Source organism: Ammospiza nelsoni, chromosome 1, assembly GCF_027579445.1.
Source record: "Ammospiza nelsoni isolate bAmmNel1 chromosome 1, bAmmNel1.pri, whole genome shotgun sequence".
Classification (NCBI taxonomy): Eukaryota; Metazoa; Chordata; class Aves; order Passeriformes; family Passerellidae; genus Ammospiza; species Ammospiza nelsoni.
Window position 1 is genome coordinate 130,656,055 of NC_080633.1, and position 18,564 is coordinate 130,674,618.

The 18,564-nt window shown below is 39.0% G+C and overlaps 1 protein-coding gene across 1 annotated transcript in view; it reads left to right on the forward strand.

Annotated features, from left to right (window-relative positions):
• Nucleotides 1-17,290, forward strand: part of RGS22 (regulator of G protein signaling 22) — a 60,142-nt gene extending 42,852 nt beyond the window's left edge. The window contains exons 20-27 of the mRNA XM_059480529.1: nucleotides 59-217; nucleotides 3,972-4,133; nucleotides 7,024-7,203; nucleotides 8,688-8,828; nucleotides 12,299-12,568; nucleotides 14,302-14,407; nucleotides 14,967-15,060; nucleotides 16,976-17,290. Coding sequence (XP_059336512.1) covers nucleotides 59-217; nucleotides 3,972-4,133; nucleotides 7,024-7,203; nucleotides 8,688-8,828; nucleotides 12,299-12,568; nucleotides 14,302-14,407; nucleotides 14,967-15,040 — 1,092 coding nt within the window. The 3' untranslated portion in view covers nucleotides 15,041-15,060; nucleotides 16,976-17,290. The remainder of the gene's footprint in view (nucleotides 1-58; nucleotides 218-3,971; nucleotides 4,134-7,023; nucleotides 7,204-8,687; nucleotides 8,829-12,298; nucleotides 12,569-14,301; nucleotides 14,408-14,966; nucleotides 15,061-16,975) is intronic.
• The last annotated feature ends 1,274 nt before the right edge of the window (nucleotides 17,291-18,564 follow it).

The following is an 18,564-nucleotide window of genomic DNA, read 5'->3' on the forward strand; positions in this document are numbered from 1 at the left end:
AGGACTTTTGGTATACACAAACGTTTATGTCATGTGTTATTGTATTTGGATTGCTTAGCTAATGCATTCAGGTGGAGGAAGGAGACAAAGCCTTCATGATCAGCTTTCGGCAGAGGCTCTGCTACAAGTTCAGCAATGTGTCCAGAAGAGATTAGAAAAACAATGGCTGCCATTGTTTCTGGCGGAAGAACACCGTGGGGCAGAGGAAGAAGCAAAGGTAATTTTTTAACAACAGCAACACATACAGACATTGTTTTTTGTTTGGCTCATAATTTACCATTGGGGTAGAAAGGTTCAGAGGAAAAGCAGCCCACAATTTACTTTTAGTTTACATTGAAAGAGATGCTGTAGCATGTACAGGTTGAAACATTTATCTTGGTAAGTGTGAAGGCAGTTCATCTGAAGGCTTAGTTTAGCTGACAGTATTATTGTTAGATACCAAATCTGAAGGAGCTGGTGTTAACTCTGCTGCCATCCAGCCTGCCAGGAGAGGGACCTAATTTTTGCTGCACTGCTACACTCTCCCTATGCCATTTTGCTTTAGCCATACAGTTGCACACTGAAGAAATACTGCTTTGTGTAAAGAATGTTCCCAAGGGGACCAAGACACAAGCAAATGAGTGAGCTTCCCATGCCGTAATTCTTTCACTTATGCTGTCCATATTCTCCCATCTGGAGCTGCAATGCTTGCAGAATCGACTTCAGGACTTGTGAAATTCTTCTGAGTGGGGAGGTTAACTGCTACAAGCCTTGCTCCAATTGGTTACTTCAGAAAGCTGCCAAAAAGCTGGGAGTGAGGAGCCTTTCACTCCTGCTGGTTCATTAGGAAGACTGAGGAATGGGCAGAGCTAACATCTGCCTTTTATGAATGCCTCTGTGGCTGTGATCCACATAAAGGGATCATCCTGCTGGTGGGCAGAGGCAAAGACTTGGTGTTTTGCACTTCCATAACAGCTCTGACATGTGAATGTCATAGAGAGGGAAACTTCAAAGTTCGACCAAGCAGACACATATGCAACTGCATTGCTTGAAATTATAATTTTAACATTGATTATGTTAATTAAATTTAAAAAAATCCTAACCCTCTGCCTTTTTTTAGCTGAACTTTGCCTCCTTTACAAGCCCTGGCAGAAGACCAATAAGGCTAAGCTGCTTCCAGGTCTGGAAGCTAGTTCATGCCTCTTTTTGCACCTGCTGCACTGTGTTGGCAGGGAGATTAGCCCAGGTAGTTTAGAAAAATGCTGTGTTCAACTCAAATAAACAGTTTACAGGAAATACATAGTTCTAATGAGCTTTTAGTCTATTCCTAACTCCATTTATGTCCAATTGCTTTTTTCTTTTTCTTATTGAAAATTCAGAGGATGAAAAGATTCTTTGAAGAAAGTATTTTAGAAGAAGTGAAACCAGATGACATTTTCCACTGGCTTCATATTTCACAGTGACAAAACAGTGTGGGCATGCTATGAAGTCCTTATTCAGGAAACCTGCCCTTTGTTTGAGGTGTAATTCAGCTACAAAGAAGTTGCAGGATCAAGTCTGTATTTATGATACAGCTGTACAAAGGAACTAAAAATATTTCATACTAAAAAAAAAAATCAAACCCAAAATTTATTCCTCACATAATTGGTCCTTTAGAACATTATGGGTGAAGCAAACTCCACCACCAGTGGAGTGCACAGTTTGACTGGTATTGCTTCTTGTCTTCTCTAATTCCCCAGTCTTAATGATCAGGTGTTCATTTATAGCTGAAGAAGGGATGGCATTCTGTGCAGGTCCAGAACAAGTTTCAGACATAAAATCCATAAGAAGACATATAAACTGTTCTGCCACTGGGGTCTTAATCATTAAAAGGCTAACCAAAAAAAAGAGAATATTTAAAAAATAGAATAATAATATTTTGTTCAGCTATAGATGAGGGATATAACTGAAGATCTTTCACACAAAGACCAGCAAAAGACAACCAGGATGTGGAAGGCGAGTGAAATTTGCTATGTCTCTTGTGTCTGCAGTTTCACAGTCTTTTTCATTTGACCCTTGCACATTTTTCACAATTTCCCTGTTGACAGTGTGAGGCCCAAATGTAATGCTGTTAAAAGCAATCATGACTGTACTGGTTACAGTAGACTGATTACTCACATTACTCCTGAATTTAGTTCCCTGCTGGATGTTCATGGTAAATCTCTCTCCCTTTCTGTCTGGAGAGGTCATACTTGAAAATAAAGGTCTCTTGTCCTGGGCTTTGGAGCACTATTAACACTCCTTAAACTAATATTGTACCTTTAATTCACATTTATCTGTGTTTTGCATGCAGTGGACTTATTTGGACAAGCTGTTCATTCCAGCATCTGGTAGTTTATTTATTATTGCAAGTGGATTACGTGCAGACACAAAAGGGAATGTGAAATATGCAGCAGAGTGGGCAGGTTTAATCATATCTCACAGTATCTATTTCATTTAGAATTGTATTTTAATCTCACAGCACTGAGATAATATCAAATTTAAACTTTTTAAACCTTTGTAATAATAGATTTCATCAGATGTTTGCAAGTTTTTTTCCTCTTGAAGAGCAGTGAACTTTTTGTGATTGCCAACATACAAGTTGTGTACATTTGTTCAGTTGAACTTTTATTGTCTGTTGAAATCAAACTAGAGACCTGGTCACCAATTATCCATGCAAACCATCAGCACAAAAGGGATCCAAAGTGCATGTGGGTTCTGTTAAGTGAGTTTTCCCTTTGCCTGTTTGTCAGGGAGATGATTGTTCTCCATGTTCTGCTTCAAGGTTGTTGACCCATAAAATAAGTCGTGTTTACATACTGCTATAAGGATGGAAGCAACATTTTGTTCTTCCCTTCATGAATTGGCCCTAGAAATACTTTTTATCAAAAGTTCCCTAAATTCTGGTCACAGGGAATAGAACATGTTTGGAGAAGTGGAGAAGGGCTTGGAAAATCCAACCTTACTGCCTAAATTGAGCTGACTTTATTTTCACCAAAGGACCCTCTGGACAGCACCACCCTATTTGCCAGGGCAGGCTGTTACCCCTGGCAGGCTCTGTGACAGGACTGAGCATAACCCCTGGTTTTAAGATAAGTTGCAGAAACCCTTTCAGCTTAGGATCAGCTTAGATTTCCAGGACTGTTGGCAACAACTAAAAATGTTTCTGACCGATGCTCACCACTGAACAGCACTCCACCCTTCCAGGACTTGAAGAGTTTTAAACCACTTTTAGAAGATGGTTTTCATTCATCCATCTGATAACAAAAGTTGTTTGGCTTGCTGTTCAGCAACAGCACAAGAACTGTTTGTTCAGGAAGGCAGGCCAGCATGAACTTCAGTTCAAACAAACTGTCCCTGCATAAGCCATCTTTCTTTCCCCACCCTTTCCTGGCTGCCTACTGTTCTGTGCTTGGCAGCATGAGGATTTCCAAAATGTCTCAATGACTTTAAATTCTATTTTACTATTGGTAGCTTTATTTCATGGAGAGCAAAGTCTCTGGCTTCTGTGGGTGATCATAGCAACACATTTCAAACCTCATTTTGTTGGTGAGATCCCTGTCAAAAGCATTTTACAACTTTAAGCTATGTGGTTTGTGTATTCCTTTTCCTTTGTTGTTTGTTTGCATAAAACTCAAACTGTTCTCTAGAAAAGTAGCCCATTACCATAATCAATAACAAGAGCTGTTTCTATACTTTGTAGTATGCAGTCATATGGTCTAAATCATTGTCAGTCATTTCCTCTCCATCATATCTTCCAAGAAATGTTCCCCAAACCAAACATAAAAAAAAAAAATGGAAAGGAAGAAATGAAACCTTGCCACATTTTATTCTATCCATGTCATAAACTCATAAACTACTGAAAGTTAGGGTCAGTGCAAAGATAAGAATCAGACAGTTTACACTAACTAATGCCTTTGTTATTGCTTTTTGAAACAAAGTTTATTTGGTGCATCTATTTTTTCTTTTGACAGCATGTGGACAATAAGAGTGTTTCTTCATCTAGTGAAATAATTGCTTTCCGCAAGGCGCTCTTGGATCCAGTGACAGCAAATCTGTTTCAACGCTTTGTGGCACAGAAGGGAGACCTCCTGGGGAATGGAGTGCTCTTTTGGCAAGAGGTGCAAAAGTATAAGGTAGGGTGGTAAAACAGAGCAAAGGGAATAGCATTCGATTTGTCAGCAAATGCATCCATTCATGCACATTAGGAGAATTTTAACAAAAATATCTATAGGCATTCTGTTGTTCATAGTAAAGCCTCTTTCATTGTTTAAACTATTTTTTTTCATCAGTGAAAATCCTCACTTCTTAAGGGTAGCTATTCTTGACTCAAAAGCATTATCCCTGTATTTCTTTATGCTTCTTCAAACCATAGCATTCTTCTGAGTCTCTAAAGGAACACTGCTATCTTGCTAATGCCCAGAGTTTGGTATACATCTGTTGAGCAGTAGAAATGTGCAAGCATTAAAATGTTCATTCTGTCCTTTTAGCTGCAATCTGAATTTGGTAATTTCTCAAAAATGAGAGATAACTTTAAAATTCAATCAAATTTACAGATATAAAGATGGTATCAAAAAACCCTATATGTACAATGCAGACCACAGCTCCCTTGCACTTTGCAGAATCAAATTTGACTTGAGCTGAGCTTGGGACCAAAGTGAAATGTGATGAGAAAGGTCAGCAGGGATTACATCCCTCCCATATATATGTCGTTTTGTGAAATTGCTTGTGTGGGTTGAAATACAATAGAAAATGTCTGGAGTGAAACTTTGACATACTGCAGCCTCCTAGGAATATCCTGGACTGAATGCAGGGTCACCACAGATCTTTCATGTATTCCTCATTCCTTTTGCCTCTGGGATATTCCTGATGCAAAAGTGCTACCAGAGTGCAGAACCTCTTCTGGGCTCCTGAACATAGCCTATGTGCACATGGCAGGCAGGGAGCATGAGATTAGCTAACGTGCTCAGAAACTGGACTGTAAACACAGTTGCTGTTGCAGTAGCCCTTGGAGATCTGCTGCAGGCATGTGGGTGTACTTTCACTGTTTATGAATTTGAATTCGATGTCTGCATTAGAAGGTGAAGCTCCTCCTCTTTCCAGGGGACAATCTCTCTTCCCCACAAAGGTTCTGATCTCCAGGCAAGGGATCACTGGCTGAAATGCTCTCTGGGGGTGCTGCTGTCTCTCTCATGGTTACAGAGTGATTACCTTAGATTAAAACTCTGACATGAAGGTACCTGGTGTTCCATGACACAAATCCTTTTCTAGATATTTGAAATTTTGTTGATTCTTGTGACTCTTCATTGCTACATTGTGGAGGACATGGAAACTTTCTGCAAATTAATGTGGAGCATGCTCTTAATTCTTTTCTTTGTAGAACTGCTCTCTGAAGAAAGCCTTCATTGTTTTTTGTTCCACCCCCTTTCCTGCATTTATGTTAATTTTGTCTTGTTATCCAGAAAAAGTAGAATCTGACCAGATTTCTCCATGCATGCAATGTCATGGTTGGCAGTTGATGCTCTTTGTAGAAGCAAAGGGCTGGAGTAGTAGGAGTGTTGTGGGTCAGGCTGAGCTGCAGGAATATTGCCAAAGGCATGGGCAGCACTTTGCACAGTGCATACTTGTATTGTCTGAGCCCTATCATACCATCAGTTTAGACAGAACTCCCTTTAGCTGTCAGTGTCTGCATTGCTCCCATAACCCATCAGGCTGGAGGCACATCTTGGGACAATCCAAAACCAAGATTTTTTTTTTTTTTAAACAAATATGAAGAAACATAACTCTGTGCATCATTTCCATCTGGTTATCTATGCTCAGTCTCAACTCTCTTCATATCATATGGCTTGTTTGTCTTCCCTCATACTACAGCTCTCTGCCTTCTGTGCTAGATGAGCAAAGAAGGCCGTTATATATATAGTAACGATATATTTGTTTTTGCATTGCCTTACTTTCTTTATTATAGTTGTTATTATTCTTTTTTTTTTCCTTCCCAAAACTAAAAATATTCATAACAAAGCAAGCCATCTCTTTCACATACCACATTTCTGTTTAAAAGTCATGGTTTTAATTTCTTTGCAAAGTAAATATGTGGCCTTCTATACCAAAACTAAAATCAGATTCTTAATTTAAAGAGCTCTCTTCCTGACAACTCTTGAGTGGTCATTGTGTCTCTAAGATATATGTGATAGTCTTCTAGTGTCATGTTAATTCCTTGAAATATACAGATAAAGGGAAAGTTCATGTTTCAAAGTGTTGGAAGGACATTCTTTGAATTATTTTTCCTTCATGTCAAAGTCCAACGGTGGCATCGTCAGGGTGTCAAAACGCAGCAATAACAGGTTTTACAAGAACAATAGGATCACATTAAAAAAATAGAAAACCCCAGTGTTCCTTTGACAAACCTGTAAGTTCAGGTTTGTTTTGTTTGTTTTGTATTCTGTAGTGTACAGAGTTATTTCAAACCCTGAGGTTTTGGGAAACTAGAAGATCTTAATGAATGGTGAAAGGAGAAGATTTCAATAAATGGAAGATTGTACTGGTAGCTGACAGTGTCCTCTCTTGTGACAACACTCCTAGTTAGAATATCTAGTACCCTCTAAATATTTTCCCTCTTTTGTTGGAGCGTTTCTTTATCTTTTATTTGCCATGGCTATGCAAGTCATAGCAGGCTCATTGTGAAAATCAGTGCCTTTCACACTTGTAGATGTGTTTCTCTTTTCAGAAATTCTATTTGCCAGTAATGCATTTAAAATCTAAGCTGTTATGTCCAAACATGCAGGCAGAAATTATCACCTAAAATCAATGATTGCTATGTATCTGCATTTGCAAACCAGAAGCCTCATGCATATCTGAAGTATGGTTTTGACCATGCACATTTACCAAAAGAATTTTGCCTTGCATACTGAAAGAATTTATTGTATAATTTTTTTTTTTTGACTGTTGCTCTTTGATGACTGGTGCCCTGTAAAAGTTCTTGCCTGTGTCTCTCTCCATTGACTGAAAATGGTATTTTTTATCTTTCAGGACTTGTGCCATTCTCATTGTGATGATGCAATAGTTCAGAGAAAGATCACAGCTATTATTGACTGCTTTATTAATTCTGCCATACCCCCAGCTTTGCAGATTGACATCCCACCTGAACAAGCAAAGAAGATTGTGGAGCACAGGAAAGAACTAGGACCTTACATTTTTAGAGAGGCACAGGTAAGAAGCTGAGTGATAGGTCTGGCCAGAGACTGACTGCCTGATTTTAAGAACAGTCTTCATTGCTTATGTGACAGTTAGGACTCCACACACAAGCTTGGGCTTGAAGGAGAAAGCTACAGTCATATATTTCAGTGACTGTAAGGTCTTCAGATTTATCCTGCTCAATAAAGAAAATCTCTGACAGCTAGCTGATCCTGGAAAGGTGTTATCCAGGTCTGTGTTACAAATTCTGGCAGTAGAAATGAATTCTGTCTATGTTCTTAATTGCATGTTCTTTACCACTTGGTTAATTTCACAGAAGTAATTTGTAGTTAGAAAGTCCGTGATTTTCAAGTTTTATGAAAAATGCAGATGTGAGTCAAGCACAAAGACAGCTTAACTTGCTGAATGTCTTTCCCTCCTTTATTACAGAAAGTGTGTATTAAATGGCTGTAGAAAATTTTCTCTCTGATCTTTCTATTAATCAGGTTGAATAGCAATTTTGGAACTTTACTACAGACTTACTATTTTCTTATCCCTTGATACTGCCTTGTCTTATCTTCTAAGTCCAAGAAAAGTAGTTGTTGTTCTTTTCCTATAAAATTCCCACTGACACCTTTAGACATCAACTGTGAGTCCATAAAGTGGATGACAAGAGATGAATGATTTGTCATAGAAAATGGTTCATATAGGTCCTAAGAGAAAGAGAAGTCTCATTTCAGCCTGTGTAAAACCCAGTGAACTCCAGAAATCTGGCACAAAACCAAAGGAAGAACTAGGCCAAAAAGCTGTGACTGGAACCCGACAGTGGCTTACATGTCACTTTCAAGCCTTTTGAGCCAGAAGCAGTGAGCATGCTTGGCTGCTTTGAAGCCAAGTTTCTCAATGCAAATTAAACATCTAAATAAATTGAAAAATGTGAGCCTTAGTACGTGCAGCAACAGAATTCACTGAGCCCCTCTGTTTGCTTTTCTAAAATTGTTTTTCTTATTCTAGTTCAAAAATGACCCTGTGAGAGATTATATAATTTAAAAATTATCCAAGATTTGCTCATAGATCTGTAATGTGGTTTAAGAGCCTTTCCAGAGGCAAAAAAGTATTTCCTTTCTCTTAAGGAAAGGAAAAAAAGCCCTCTCCCTAATGAACTGAATATTTGAAATACTTGAGCAGAACAGTGGTGCAAAAGCAATTCTACTGGTGTATATTTTATCAAGAATACTTGTAAAAAGTGATGGATGTTTTCATTAATGCAAACAATTGTTTAGGGAAATGTAAAAAAAGAAATGTCTTTTAACTGTGTTTTAGGAAGATTTCTCACCAGTAATAAACACACTGATGAAAAGCATGTGCCGAGCAAAGCTGGGCTGAAATGTCAGGACAGAGTACGTGGGAGGAACAAGGCTGTGTGTTCAAAAAAAATAGTTATCTCATTCTGCATTTCATTTTACAGTCAACTGTTTCCTTAATGCGGTCAAGATTGACTTTATTTTCTTCCTGCGCAGATGAGTATTTTTGCTCTTCTGTTTAAATTTTGGCCAGAATTTTGTGAATTCCAAAGTGATCCAGAGAGTGACAAAATTCTAGCGTCCTTGGAGAAAAAAAAGGAAAAAGATATGCAAAAGATGGAAGGAATAACAGCAAAGGTAAGGCTCATAAAGTTTCAGGTGACCGCTGATGAACTGAATAACATGAGCAAAGATACATCAAATAAAATATCTCTTTCTCAGCCTGATCCAAAGCTACCTAATCTTGTTAGATTTCAAGCTTTACACTCAACCCAGTCCTAAGGTGATTACTTCCCAATTCTGCCAGTACATATACATATGTTTGAGTTTAAGCGGGTGAGTCAATGGAATACTCCTTTCATTAACCAGAGGAAAAAATGTATTTTAGTCACCTTTTGTGCCAAGAGAAGAGCAAAGAAGGCTGAATTAAGAACAATAAATCTGTGTATAGTCTGTGTGTACTGTGGGCTACTGCAGACCTGTTTGCACTTTCATGATATATTGTCTTATATTAGAATTTACATTCTGGACCACAACTGAAATCAAACCAAACCCAAACCAAAATTGATTTCATATCTGTTTTCCAGAAGGACCATTTAAAAATCCTGCACATTGTTTAAAAAAATATTTATGTGGTAATTAATTTGCATAATCTTTGCCTTTGCTTGAATATTTTCTCAGCTTTGAAAGTGAAATTGTTAGACTGTTCACAGCAAGTTTCCAGACAGTTCCAGCACATTAACAAAACTGTGACCTCTACAATGGAATGCTTGTTTGTAAAATTGTTTTTCTTGGATTTTTAAAATTAAAATATAATGGACTTTTTTTTCTATTGATTATAGGCTTTGAAAAAGTTTATTTTTTATTAAATACAATTGTTTGGCAAGCTTTGAGGAGAGAACATTCTTTTAAGGACAGAGAAATTACTGGACTTGCAGACTATAATAAGTAGCATTACAGAGACCTTGATGTATTCTAAATGCCATGTAGATGTGTGGAGATGTTCCACGTGATGTGAGCCACACAGGTCATAGGCCCACAAGAACATATATGCATTGTTATTTTTCTTATGCACATGAAAGCTGAGGACCAGTGAAGCATTACTCAAGGCCACACAGCGATGTCAAGGGAAGTCTAAAATCCAAGAACTCATCTTACTTTCTCCAGAGCACAATGTCTCCATATATATATATGTCTGCCAAGGCCATTGGCAATACTTATAGTGCAAGAGTGAAATATTTCAAAGTAACAAACTTTTACATTTTCACAGACTTATTTTCCATCTGTTTGTTGCCTGTCTATGAGATTTCTGATCAAGATCAAGGAATAAAGAAGAAATATTAGGCAGGAGGGCAAAAGCCTAGCTTTTATGGAGAGCAAATCGGAATGGTGAATTATGCTTCTAAGCAGAGAAATAGAGTAAGAAATTGAAGAAAATGACAAGCAGAGAATACAGCTTTGTAAACAGTTTGTACGCTATTCTTCTCACAAAAAAAAAAAAAAAAATCAGTAAACCAGTTACCTTTTAAAATCTCTTAAAGAATGGGTGCAACACATAATTTTTTCCAGTATAGTAAAATCCTTTTTTCTTTCTGTTATTGTTTAAAGAATTTGCCATTTCCTGTTCTCTTGCCTGGGAAATCTTGAGATTTCTCTCCTCTCAGTGACAGCATTATTCAAATGATGCAGTATCCCTGAAGGATACTGATAACTTTCATCTAACATGAGCCACAGCAGGTTCACTTGTTGGCTTGTGGAAGGTGATGATTTCTTGGCAATGAAAAGAAGGACTATCTTCCTCTGCCCAACCAGGCTCATTGAACAAGAGCAAAGCTCTGGCAAGGGTTAGAAACAACTTTTTTTTTATATATATATATATATATATATATATCTCCTCTCCACCCCACAGATCAGTTGCTATTTTGGGTTTATCTCAAACAGAACAACCATACTCCTGGGGGAGGAATTTGCTTTCTTCTTCCTTTACACATGTCCCTGGGGCACTGAATCTACCTGTGCTCACCTCAGTTTTAGAACTGAACAGATAAGAGTTGGACTTTCATGAAGTATAGTGGAAAAAATGGGCAGACAAGGAGCTGTTCACTGAGCAATGATGCATAACTTGGTATTGTTTGACTATCTCAATATTTTTTGTGTGCCTATTTGTTATTTAAGGGGCAAAGTCTACCAAAGAGTAGAACTCATCCTGGCAATGGACTTTCTCCTTTGTTAGCTGCTAGATGCACATCCACATACTTTCAAATATATAAGTCACTTCTTTCAGACTGCCTTGATGCCAGTACTAGTATTTTGTTGTATACATGATTGCATTTTATCTCCAAAATAGATTTTGGATTTTTTTTGCTTTCAAGTGCACAAAATAGCTTTAAATTTTTAGCTTTAACTTACATTGTAGATTTGTACATACTCCTTCCATGTCCTTATCAAAGAAAGCCATCAACATTATTTTCCTTTTCTGTGTTTCTGCTATGTCTCTTAGCAATAAGCTTATTTGTTAGTAAGTGGTGTAATGGCATGGGATCTAAATCCACTATAACGTTGGTTAATTTATTATGAGAAGTCATTTTTAAAGACCTTGCTTAATTCACCATTCTCATTGAGAGAGCCAGCAAACATAAACTGCAGTGCAGTAGTATTCACAATGGCTCTGTGTTTGCATTGGCATCCCCATTCCACGAAATGAGTGTGCCACAGAAGCTACTGAGCCTGTTTCTGAAGAGAAGATCAGCATCACACTGCCTGGGCAGCTCTGTACCCAGAAGTCACTCTTACAGCTGGTGGGTTCATAGGACAGTGGGCATTATGACAAAGGAAAAGGAACTTTGGGAGCAAGGAAATGAGACAGAGTGATCCTTTTCCAGAGCTTTCAGGGACTTACTAAGTGACTTTGGGAACAATTTGATCCCCTTTTTTCCCCTCACTTTGTCTCTTGGAACATGGGAGGGTTATATTACTCAGCTCTTGGAGAGAGCTCTTTGTGATGTCAAATATGAACATCGAATTGATGTTTATGAAGAATTTTGGGATCATCAAACAGAATGTGCAAAGTAGAAACAAACCAACATGAAAATGACAAACAGTTAATCACCAGAGCAGTTTGCCAAGGGTTACAATACCTTGTTCTTCACTGTAGATTGTACATTGCCTGTTTTCCTAACTTGTATAGTTGTAGTTCATACACAGCTACTGGACCAAGCTGGAATTAATCACAACGAATCTTGCATTCTACATTTTATACCTGAGGCCAAATTAGAGGCTCGCAATGTTCTCTCTGTCCTTAAAATATATTCTGTTGCAGATCTGACCTGTCACCTAGCTATATTTTGGAGCAGGTATTGAATCTGAAAGAAAGATGTCTGTAGGAGTGTAGAGGACAGGAAACATAAACTAGAACAAAGAAATGCTTTAAAAAAGCAGCTGCTACTTTAAAGTATGCTCAGTATGATGAATTATGAAGCTAAGCATTACAAAACATTACTGCAAATGATACTATCTCATTTCCAATGACAATTTTTGGTTCCTCAGACTTTGCTTTTTACTTTAGCTCTATAACTATTGTTCACATCTAATTATGAGGTTTTTTGCAGGGCAAAGAAGCGGGAAAAAAACTCATTAATTTGGCTCAACCCAAGTCCTTGACTCAACCCAAGTCCTTGACTCAACCCAAGTTCTTGAGTCAACCCAAGTCCTTGACTCAACTCAAGTCCTTGACTCAGCTCAAGCCCTTGACTCAGCCTGAGCCCTTGACTCAGCTCAAGCCCTTGACTCAACTGCCAAAGAGTGTTTTGCTAGATGAGCTTGATGTTAAGAGAAAATCATCAACAGCTTTAGCACCTGTAGAAGGACCGGGGAGGAAGGTAAATAATACATGTTCCTACAGATGTTATTCAAGAGAGATAAAATAATCTTGGGAAAAGGGGAAGGGGAAGTTTGGTTTTGAATACTGCTGTCAGATGGTTCTTCAATATCTGTTCATTTCTCTACCATTAGCTTTGCTGTTTTAAGTTTACCTGTCTTACAGGTGATTTTTTTTGTTCTTTATTAATTTTTTTTTAAGATGTAGGTTCTGAGTAGTATTAACAGCTAACAGAATGTTAAGATCTTATGGTATATGGATTAAAAAAAGAATCTATATTTAAAGATAAATTGAAGAAAAGGTAGTTCAGTTCTGGAATAAGAAGCTTTTCATTATTTGGGAAATTTATATCCTGAAAGAATTTGGTTTAGGCTAGAGTCCTGTTCTGGTCATATGTCAAAAACTGAAGCTGAACTGCTTTAGAAAATCTAGGTATTTGAAAATCTAGGTATTTGAAAACCACTTCAAGACTTCTTCCATAACAACTCTGACAATGCATCAAATCAGTAGTGAAAAGGTAACAGTTATTTTAGCTGGAAATGGGAAAACCAGACATGCTACATTGGACATATCAAGGGATCATTCATGGCTGAGTTGGCATTGCCAGAACATAACAGGGAACCTGTGCAACCACATAAGCACAGATATGTCATGAGAATCAGGAGTAAATCACACTTTGGCCACTGCTTGTATTCCATAGAGCTCTTCCCACAACATTATGGTAGTGGAGAGCAGAATATAGAAAAAGGTACCATGAAATACCCCCAAAATCTGAAATCACAGTGTGAATTGCATAGATAAGCTTACACTCTTACCCTTAAGCAGACCTTTTTACTTTTGCTCATACCTATTAAAAAAAAAAAAAAAGTGAGTTGAGCAAGGCAGTACATCCCTGGTATACATTTAAACCCTCAAAAAGAGGGCTTAATAAACAATAAGCCCTTCTGCAAGCCCCTTCCTACAATAGGAAGGTGATAGAAGTTCTTACTGCATCATGATATGACAAATTTGCTCCAAACTTCTCATGCCATAAGATAAAAACCAGGCCAAAAAAAAGTGCAGTTCTCATCCTGTTTTGGAAAGGCAACCTATTATTTACATGCAATCTGAAGTGTGGTTGTTTTCTTTAAAAGCAGTATTTTATCCTTAGAAAAGGAAAGGATGGCATCTCCAGTTGATCTGCCTCTAGCAGTAGCAGCATTCTGCTGGAGAGGGCAGGCAGAAGGAGCTGTGAGGCTCATGAGACCTTCAGTGAAAGGACATAAGCTAGAAACAGCTTTTCTTATATGTATTTCCTCTCCACCCCACAAATCAGTTGCTGGTTTGAGTTTATGTCAAACAGAGTAGTCATAGTCCAAGGGGAGGACTAAGGGTGTAGCACAGAGATAAAATTAAGTCCTTGATAGCACAAATGATATTTGGGAGGGTAAAGATCTGCTGCTTTGCTTTTGAAGAAGAAAGGAGAGAGAATAACACTCAGACTAGGGATGAAGAATAAATATAAACATTGTATCTGTCAAACTTGCTTAAATCATGGTGTTTTGAGATTTACTTATTTACAGGAATACTCTTTTTCCCATTATTCCAATATTGTAATTTTTAAAAAATCTTCTTAATATTTGTAATTAGTCAGTAATAGGAATATAACATAAAGTTTTTTATCTTACTGTTGAAATGGATCAGAAGCTACAGTGATGTGACCTGAAGGGTGATGGTTTTTGATGGTTCTTGCAGGCTTCCTGGTCCTATTCCAAGTACATAGAAGCCTTGGAGCAGGAAAGAATACTCATCAAAAGGCAAGAAGATCTGCAGAAAACCTCCTCATCATCACTCCCTGCAGGTTATTAACCAAGCTCTGTAGTTGAGCAGGACAAGCTTAGAGCATAGGTGTACTTGTGTCCTTGCAGTACAAGGACTTTGCTTGCTCTTCTTCGGAGTTGTGTACAGAAACCTCTGGCTCTCTTTTGCTGTCTGTAGGGGAGTTGCTCTCTGGGCTGTACTCATGAGTGGTATATTTTCTAAGAAAGAAAAAGTAAAAGTTGTAGGGTATCTTTGCACTGCCTTTACAACACAGGTCCTGCTGCAGAGAGGAATAAAGCCATTTCTTCATTCTGCAGTGATGTGGCAATTGCATACACATTTCACCTCCCTGGCTTCTTGTGCTTCATCAGCTAACTTTCAAGCAGATGCTGAAACCTCTTTCTCACATTCTGTCAGTATGTTTTTGGACGCATTGCTTCATCCTTGTTTCAGCTGTGAATATCCTTGTAGGTCTTTGCCAAGGATATTATGACCTGTTTGTTTATTCATTTAAAACATCCATTTAGTAGTAGCAATAGCACTATGTAATATTCACTTCCTTCAGTTTCACATAATTTTAATTTTTTTTCCAAATGCAGGTTATTTGTCTGTGTCCTCCCGGAAACCTGAAAGTTTTGTAAAAGCCACCATTCCTACAAAGCCTAAATTCTGAATCTTCCCAAGAAGCAGGAAGTGAGTACCAGACTGACAACAAGTGTGCTTTGAAATATGAATTCTTAAAAGCCAGTTTTTCTGCTGCCAGTGCTGATGCTCATTAGTAGCAAGTTATCCTGCTCCAAATCATGTTTAACTGAAGCTGTACAGCCTCCATATGAAAACAAGCTTATTTTTCATGTCAGCCATGGTTAGCGGATCTAATGTTGACCAGATGGAATTTTGTTGCAAAATGGCAGTCTCTGAAATTAGGTTATCTAAGCTTTCCAGTTAAGATTTTTTAAATAGGAATATGAGATGACTGGAGAAATCTCAGACCCTCTGAAGTTACTGTCAAGAACCTGACACAGAACTAGCAATAGATCACCTCTGCCAAAGCCAATTAAATATTAGACTGAGAGAAAGAAGTGGGACAGCAAAAAAAAAAAAAAAAAAAATTTATAAAGATAGAAAACCAGATTTTGCTTCAAGGCTTAAATTACTAGAAGGAAGAATCCTCTAGAGGTTTGTTTTTTTAGTCTTTTAAAGCCAATGTTGAAATTAGGTGGACTTAAAAAAATTAATAGGACTTGGAATATTGCTGCTTTCCTTCTCTGCTCCTCCTTCCTCTTCTAATTCTGTACTTGGCACTGCTATGTTAGGCAACTTGGTGTCCTGCCCTCACTAGTCCTCCTAAAATTTTAAGTGTCTGAAAATAATCTTCCTGTGGCAGCATTTTCTGAAAATGACTTCACAGAAAACTGCAGCATTCCTTGGTCTTCCCTCCCATTCTCTGTCTGCCCTCTTACCATGTTCTACAGTTGCAGTTAAAGTAATCCATCCACCTGGGGCCTCCTGCACCTCGCAGGTGCGCCTGTATTCCACACACCTTTGCCTTCTCACCACTGTTCTGCTCCCTGTGGAGTCCTGGTGCAGGGCCTCTGCTCCTGCTCTGTGGCTGGGAAGCCTCCAGCTGGGCCCACAGGGCACCTGCCCCCCTTGCTGCAGCCCAGCCAGCCCTGGCTATTCCAGACCGGAGAGCTGCATTCCTGCCAGGCACCAGGCTGTGGTACAGACTAACACAATGAGAAAGTTGAGGTCCTGTGAGGTCCCTCCCACCAGGCTCAGTTGCAGCCCACTCTCTAATGCCTCTGGAAATTTGCCTGCCAGCTATCCTATAGTGATCTGACCACTCTGCTGGTAATGTGAGACAGCTACACAAGGCCATGAATGCTTTTGATGGGGCATCTTCCTTCCACCGTGTAACAGAGCAGGTCACACCTGGTCTGTTAGGGATAGGTGGCAAGGCTGGCAGCAGGAGGCCTGTGAGAAAGGCCAGGGCTGCCATGTGCTAGGCACAGCCAGTCCCAGTTTCTTCCAAGGACCCATCACAGGACATGGCTGATCCCTCAGCCAAGATGGGGGCACCTTGGGGAAACACATTTCAGAAAGAGCAAAGAAAGCCAGAGAGTGGAGGAAGAAATAAAAGGAGTGATAAAGAACAAAGGGAACACAAAGGGCAGAGGTGAAGGTGTAAGAGGAAGAGGTTGAGGAGAAAGTTGAGGAAGAGGAGGAGGTGCTCTGTGGTGGAGCAGATATTCCCTGCAGCCTGTGGAGGATTGATGTTGCAGCAGAGGAAAATAGTGAGTAGGAAGAAGGAACTTCCCAGTGCCTCACCAAAGGGACAGAGTGCAACCAGTGATGGTTACAAGGAGGGGAGGAGAGGTGCTTGGAGTGAACTTGAACCTGGGAAACATGGAGGAAAAGTGTTTTCTCTAAGTGTGTATATGTTCTTATTTTCTTTCCCTCTGTCTCCCACTACCTGAATTAGTAATGACTTACTCTAATTTGCAATAAATTGATTTTCCCAATTTGAACTGATGCATTAATTGAAGAACTGTTCTGATTATTCCAACTGGCTGAACACAGCAATGACATTTTGTTACCTTTTCAGGCACATCAAAATCTCTCTGAGGAGAGAATGCAGAGACATTCAATGGAGGTGGCCAGGAGACACAAATGTAATGTGCTTGCAAGGTTTGTTCTTACAATTCCAGAGCAAAGATGATGACTTGTAATATTATTAAGAACCAGGAGATCAAGGCTAGAAAATAAACATGTTCCAATGTGTTCTATTTCAACCTGATTGTGACACTGGCTCTTGTGTTTATAATTTAATAATACCCCTTGAGGCTCAAATTGCAGTGGGATTCCACCGAAGTATGCATGGTGCAAACTACTAGGTAGTCTCCACCTTAAACATCTTATAATCAAGCCCAGTTCTTCAGTGCCTGATCTAATGAATAAGTAAAACACTGCCTTGAACTGACAGCCCTGAAGCAGGGTGTTTTGGCACACTGTGCTCTCACTATGCAATTCACAGAGCTTCTGTTCATCAAGGATAACTCATGAGGTCTCTGAGTTATTATAGAGGCAGATGTTCTTGTTGTTTCCTCCCAGTTCAGTCTGATTCCTGTTTCAAAGTTCACCTTCTGTCTCATTTCTGAGTTTTGATCCACAAGAAAGGATTAAAATCTCTCAGGACACAGATGGGATTGGGACCTTATATACAATATCATTAGTCCCAAGACATTAGTCAACAGAGGGTTGCTCTTGCATAGCTCTCCCTACTTCTAAGAAGTTTCTAAGATGCTGCATTCCAAAAGACTTGGGGCACAGTAGATGTGGGGACTAAGGACCAAGGCTTAATTGAGAAATTAAAAGGGGGAAGGGGAAGAATTAACTACTAGGCAAGAGACAGGATGATACTAGACCTCTCCACATTCTTCAGACCTCTTTAAAAACCAGTGCCCAGCCACAAAGCTGTTGGCTCCATTCTCCCCCACATGTGTGTAACGCATGTAAAAGAAAGGCTGATCAGCAAGCTCCAGTGAGCCGTTCCCAAGGATTAGCCCTGAGATAGGGATGGAACTGTCTCCTGCTGGAGACAGGCTGGCAGGGAAGAAATACACTTTCTTTTATGGATGTAGTTGTCCTGATCATATATTCTTACAGGAGAAGCAAGGGAGATCATTGGTTCATTTCCTGCTTTTGCCCATGGTTCAGAGTTTGCTTCATGCTTGTCTGCACTCGTTCCGTGTTTGAGTTACCTGAAAAATATGTTTTTGGTGGAAGGTACAAGGGAGTAAAACATAAAATTCTTTCCATGCTTTTAATGTTTTCCTAAATTTCACAAATGCAGTAAACTTTAATGTTCAATACATCTGAGGAGGTTGGAATGCAGCATCTTGTAGTGAGCAAAGCACATGTGGTGTTGTGTGGCCTACCACTCATTAATGTGAAAGGCAAAGAATCATGAAGTGCCATAAATGCAGTGATGTATGTCACCCTAAAAAGCACATGGAAGGCCACCTTCTACTGCTGTGGTCAGTACAGTGCACGCAACCAAATGCTGGAGCATGGCAGGCTGTTTGTGTTGCTGTATTCTTGCCTTCATGGAATTTTGAGGCAGTTAAGTAATGTGCAGACATTGCTTATTTTATACTTGTAGTTCTGACAAGAGTAATACTTGGATTACTTAAA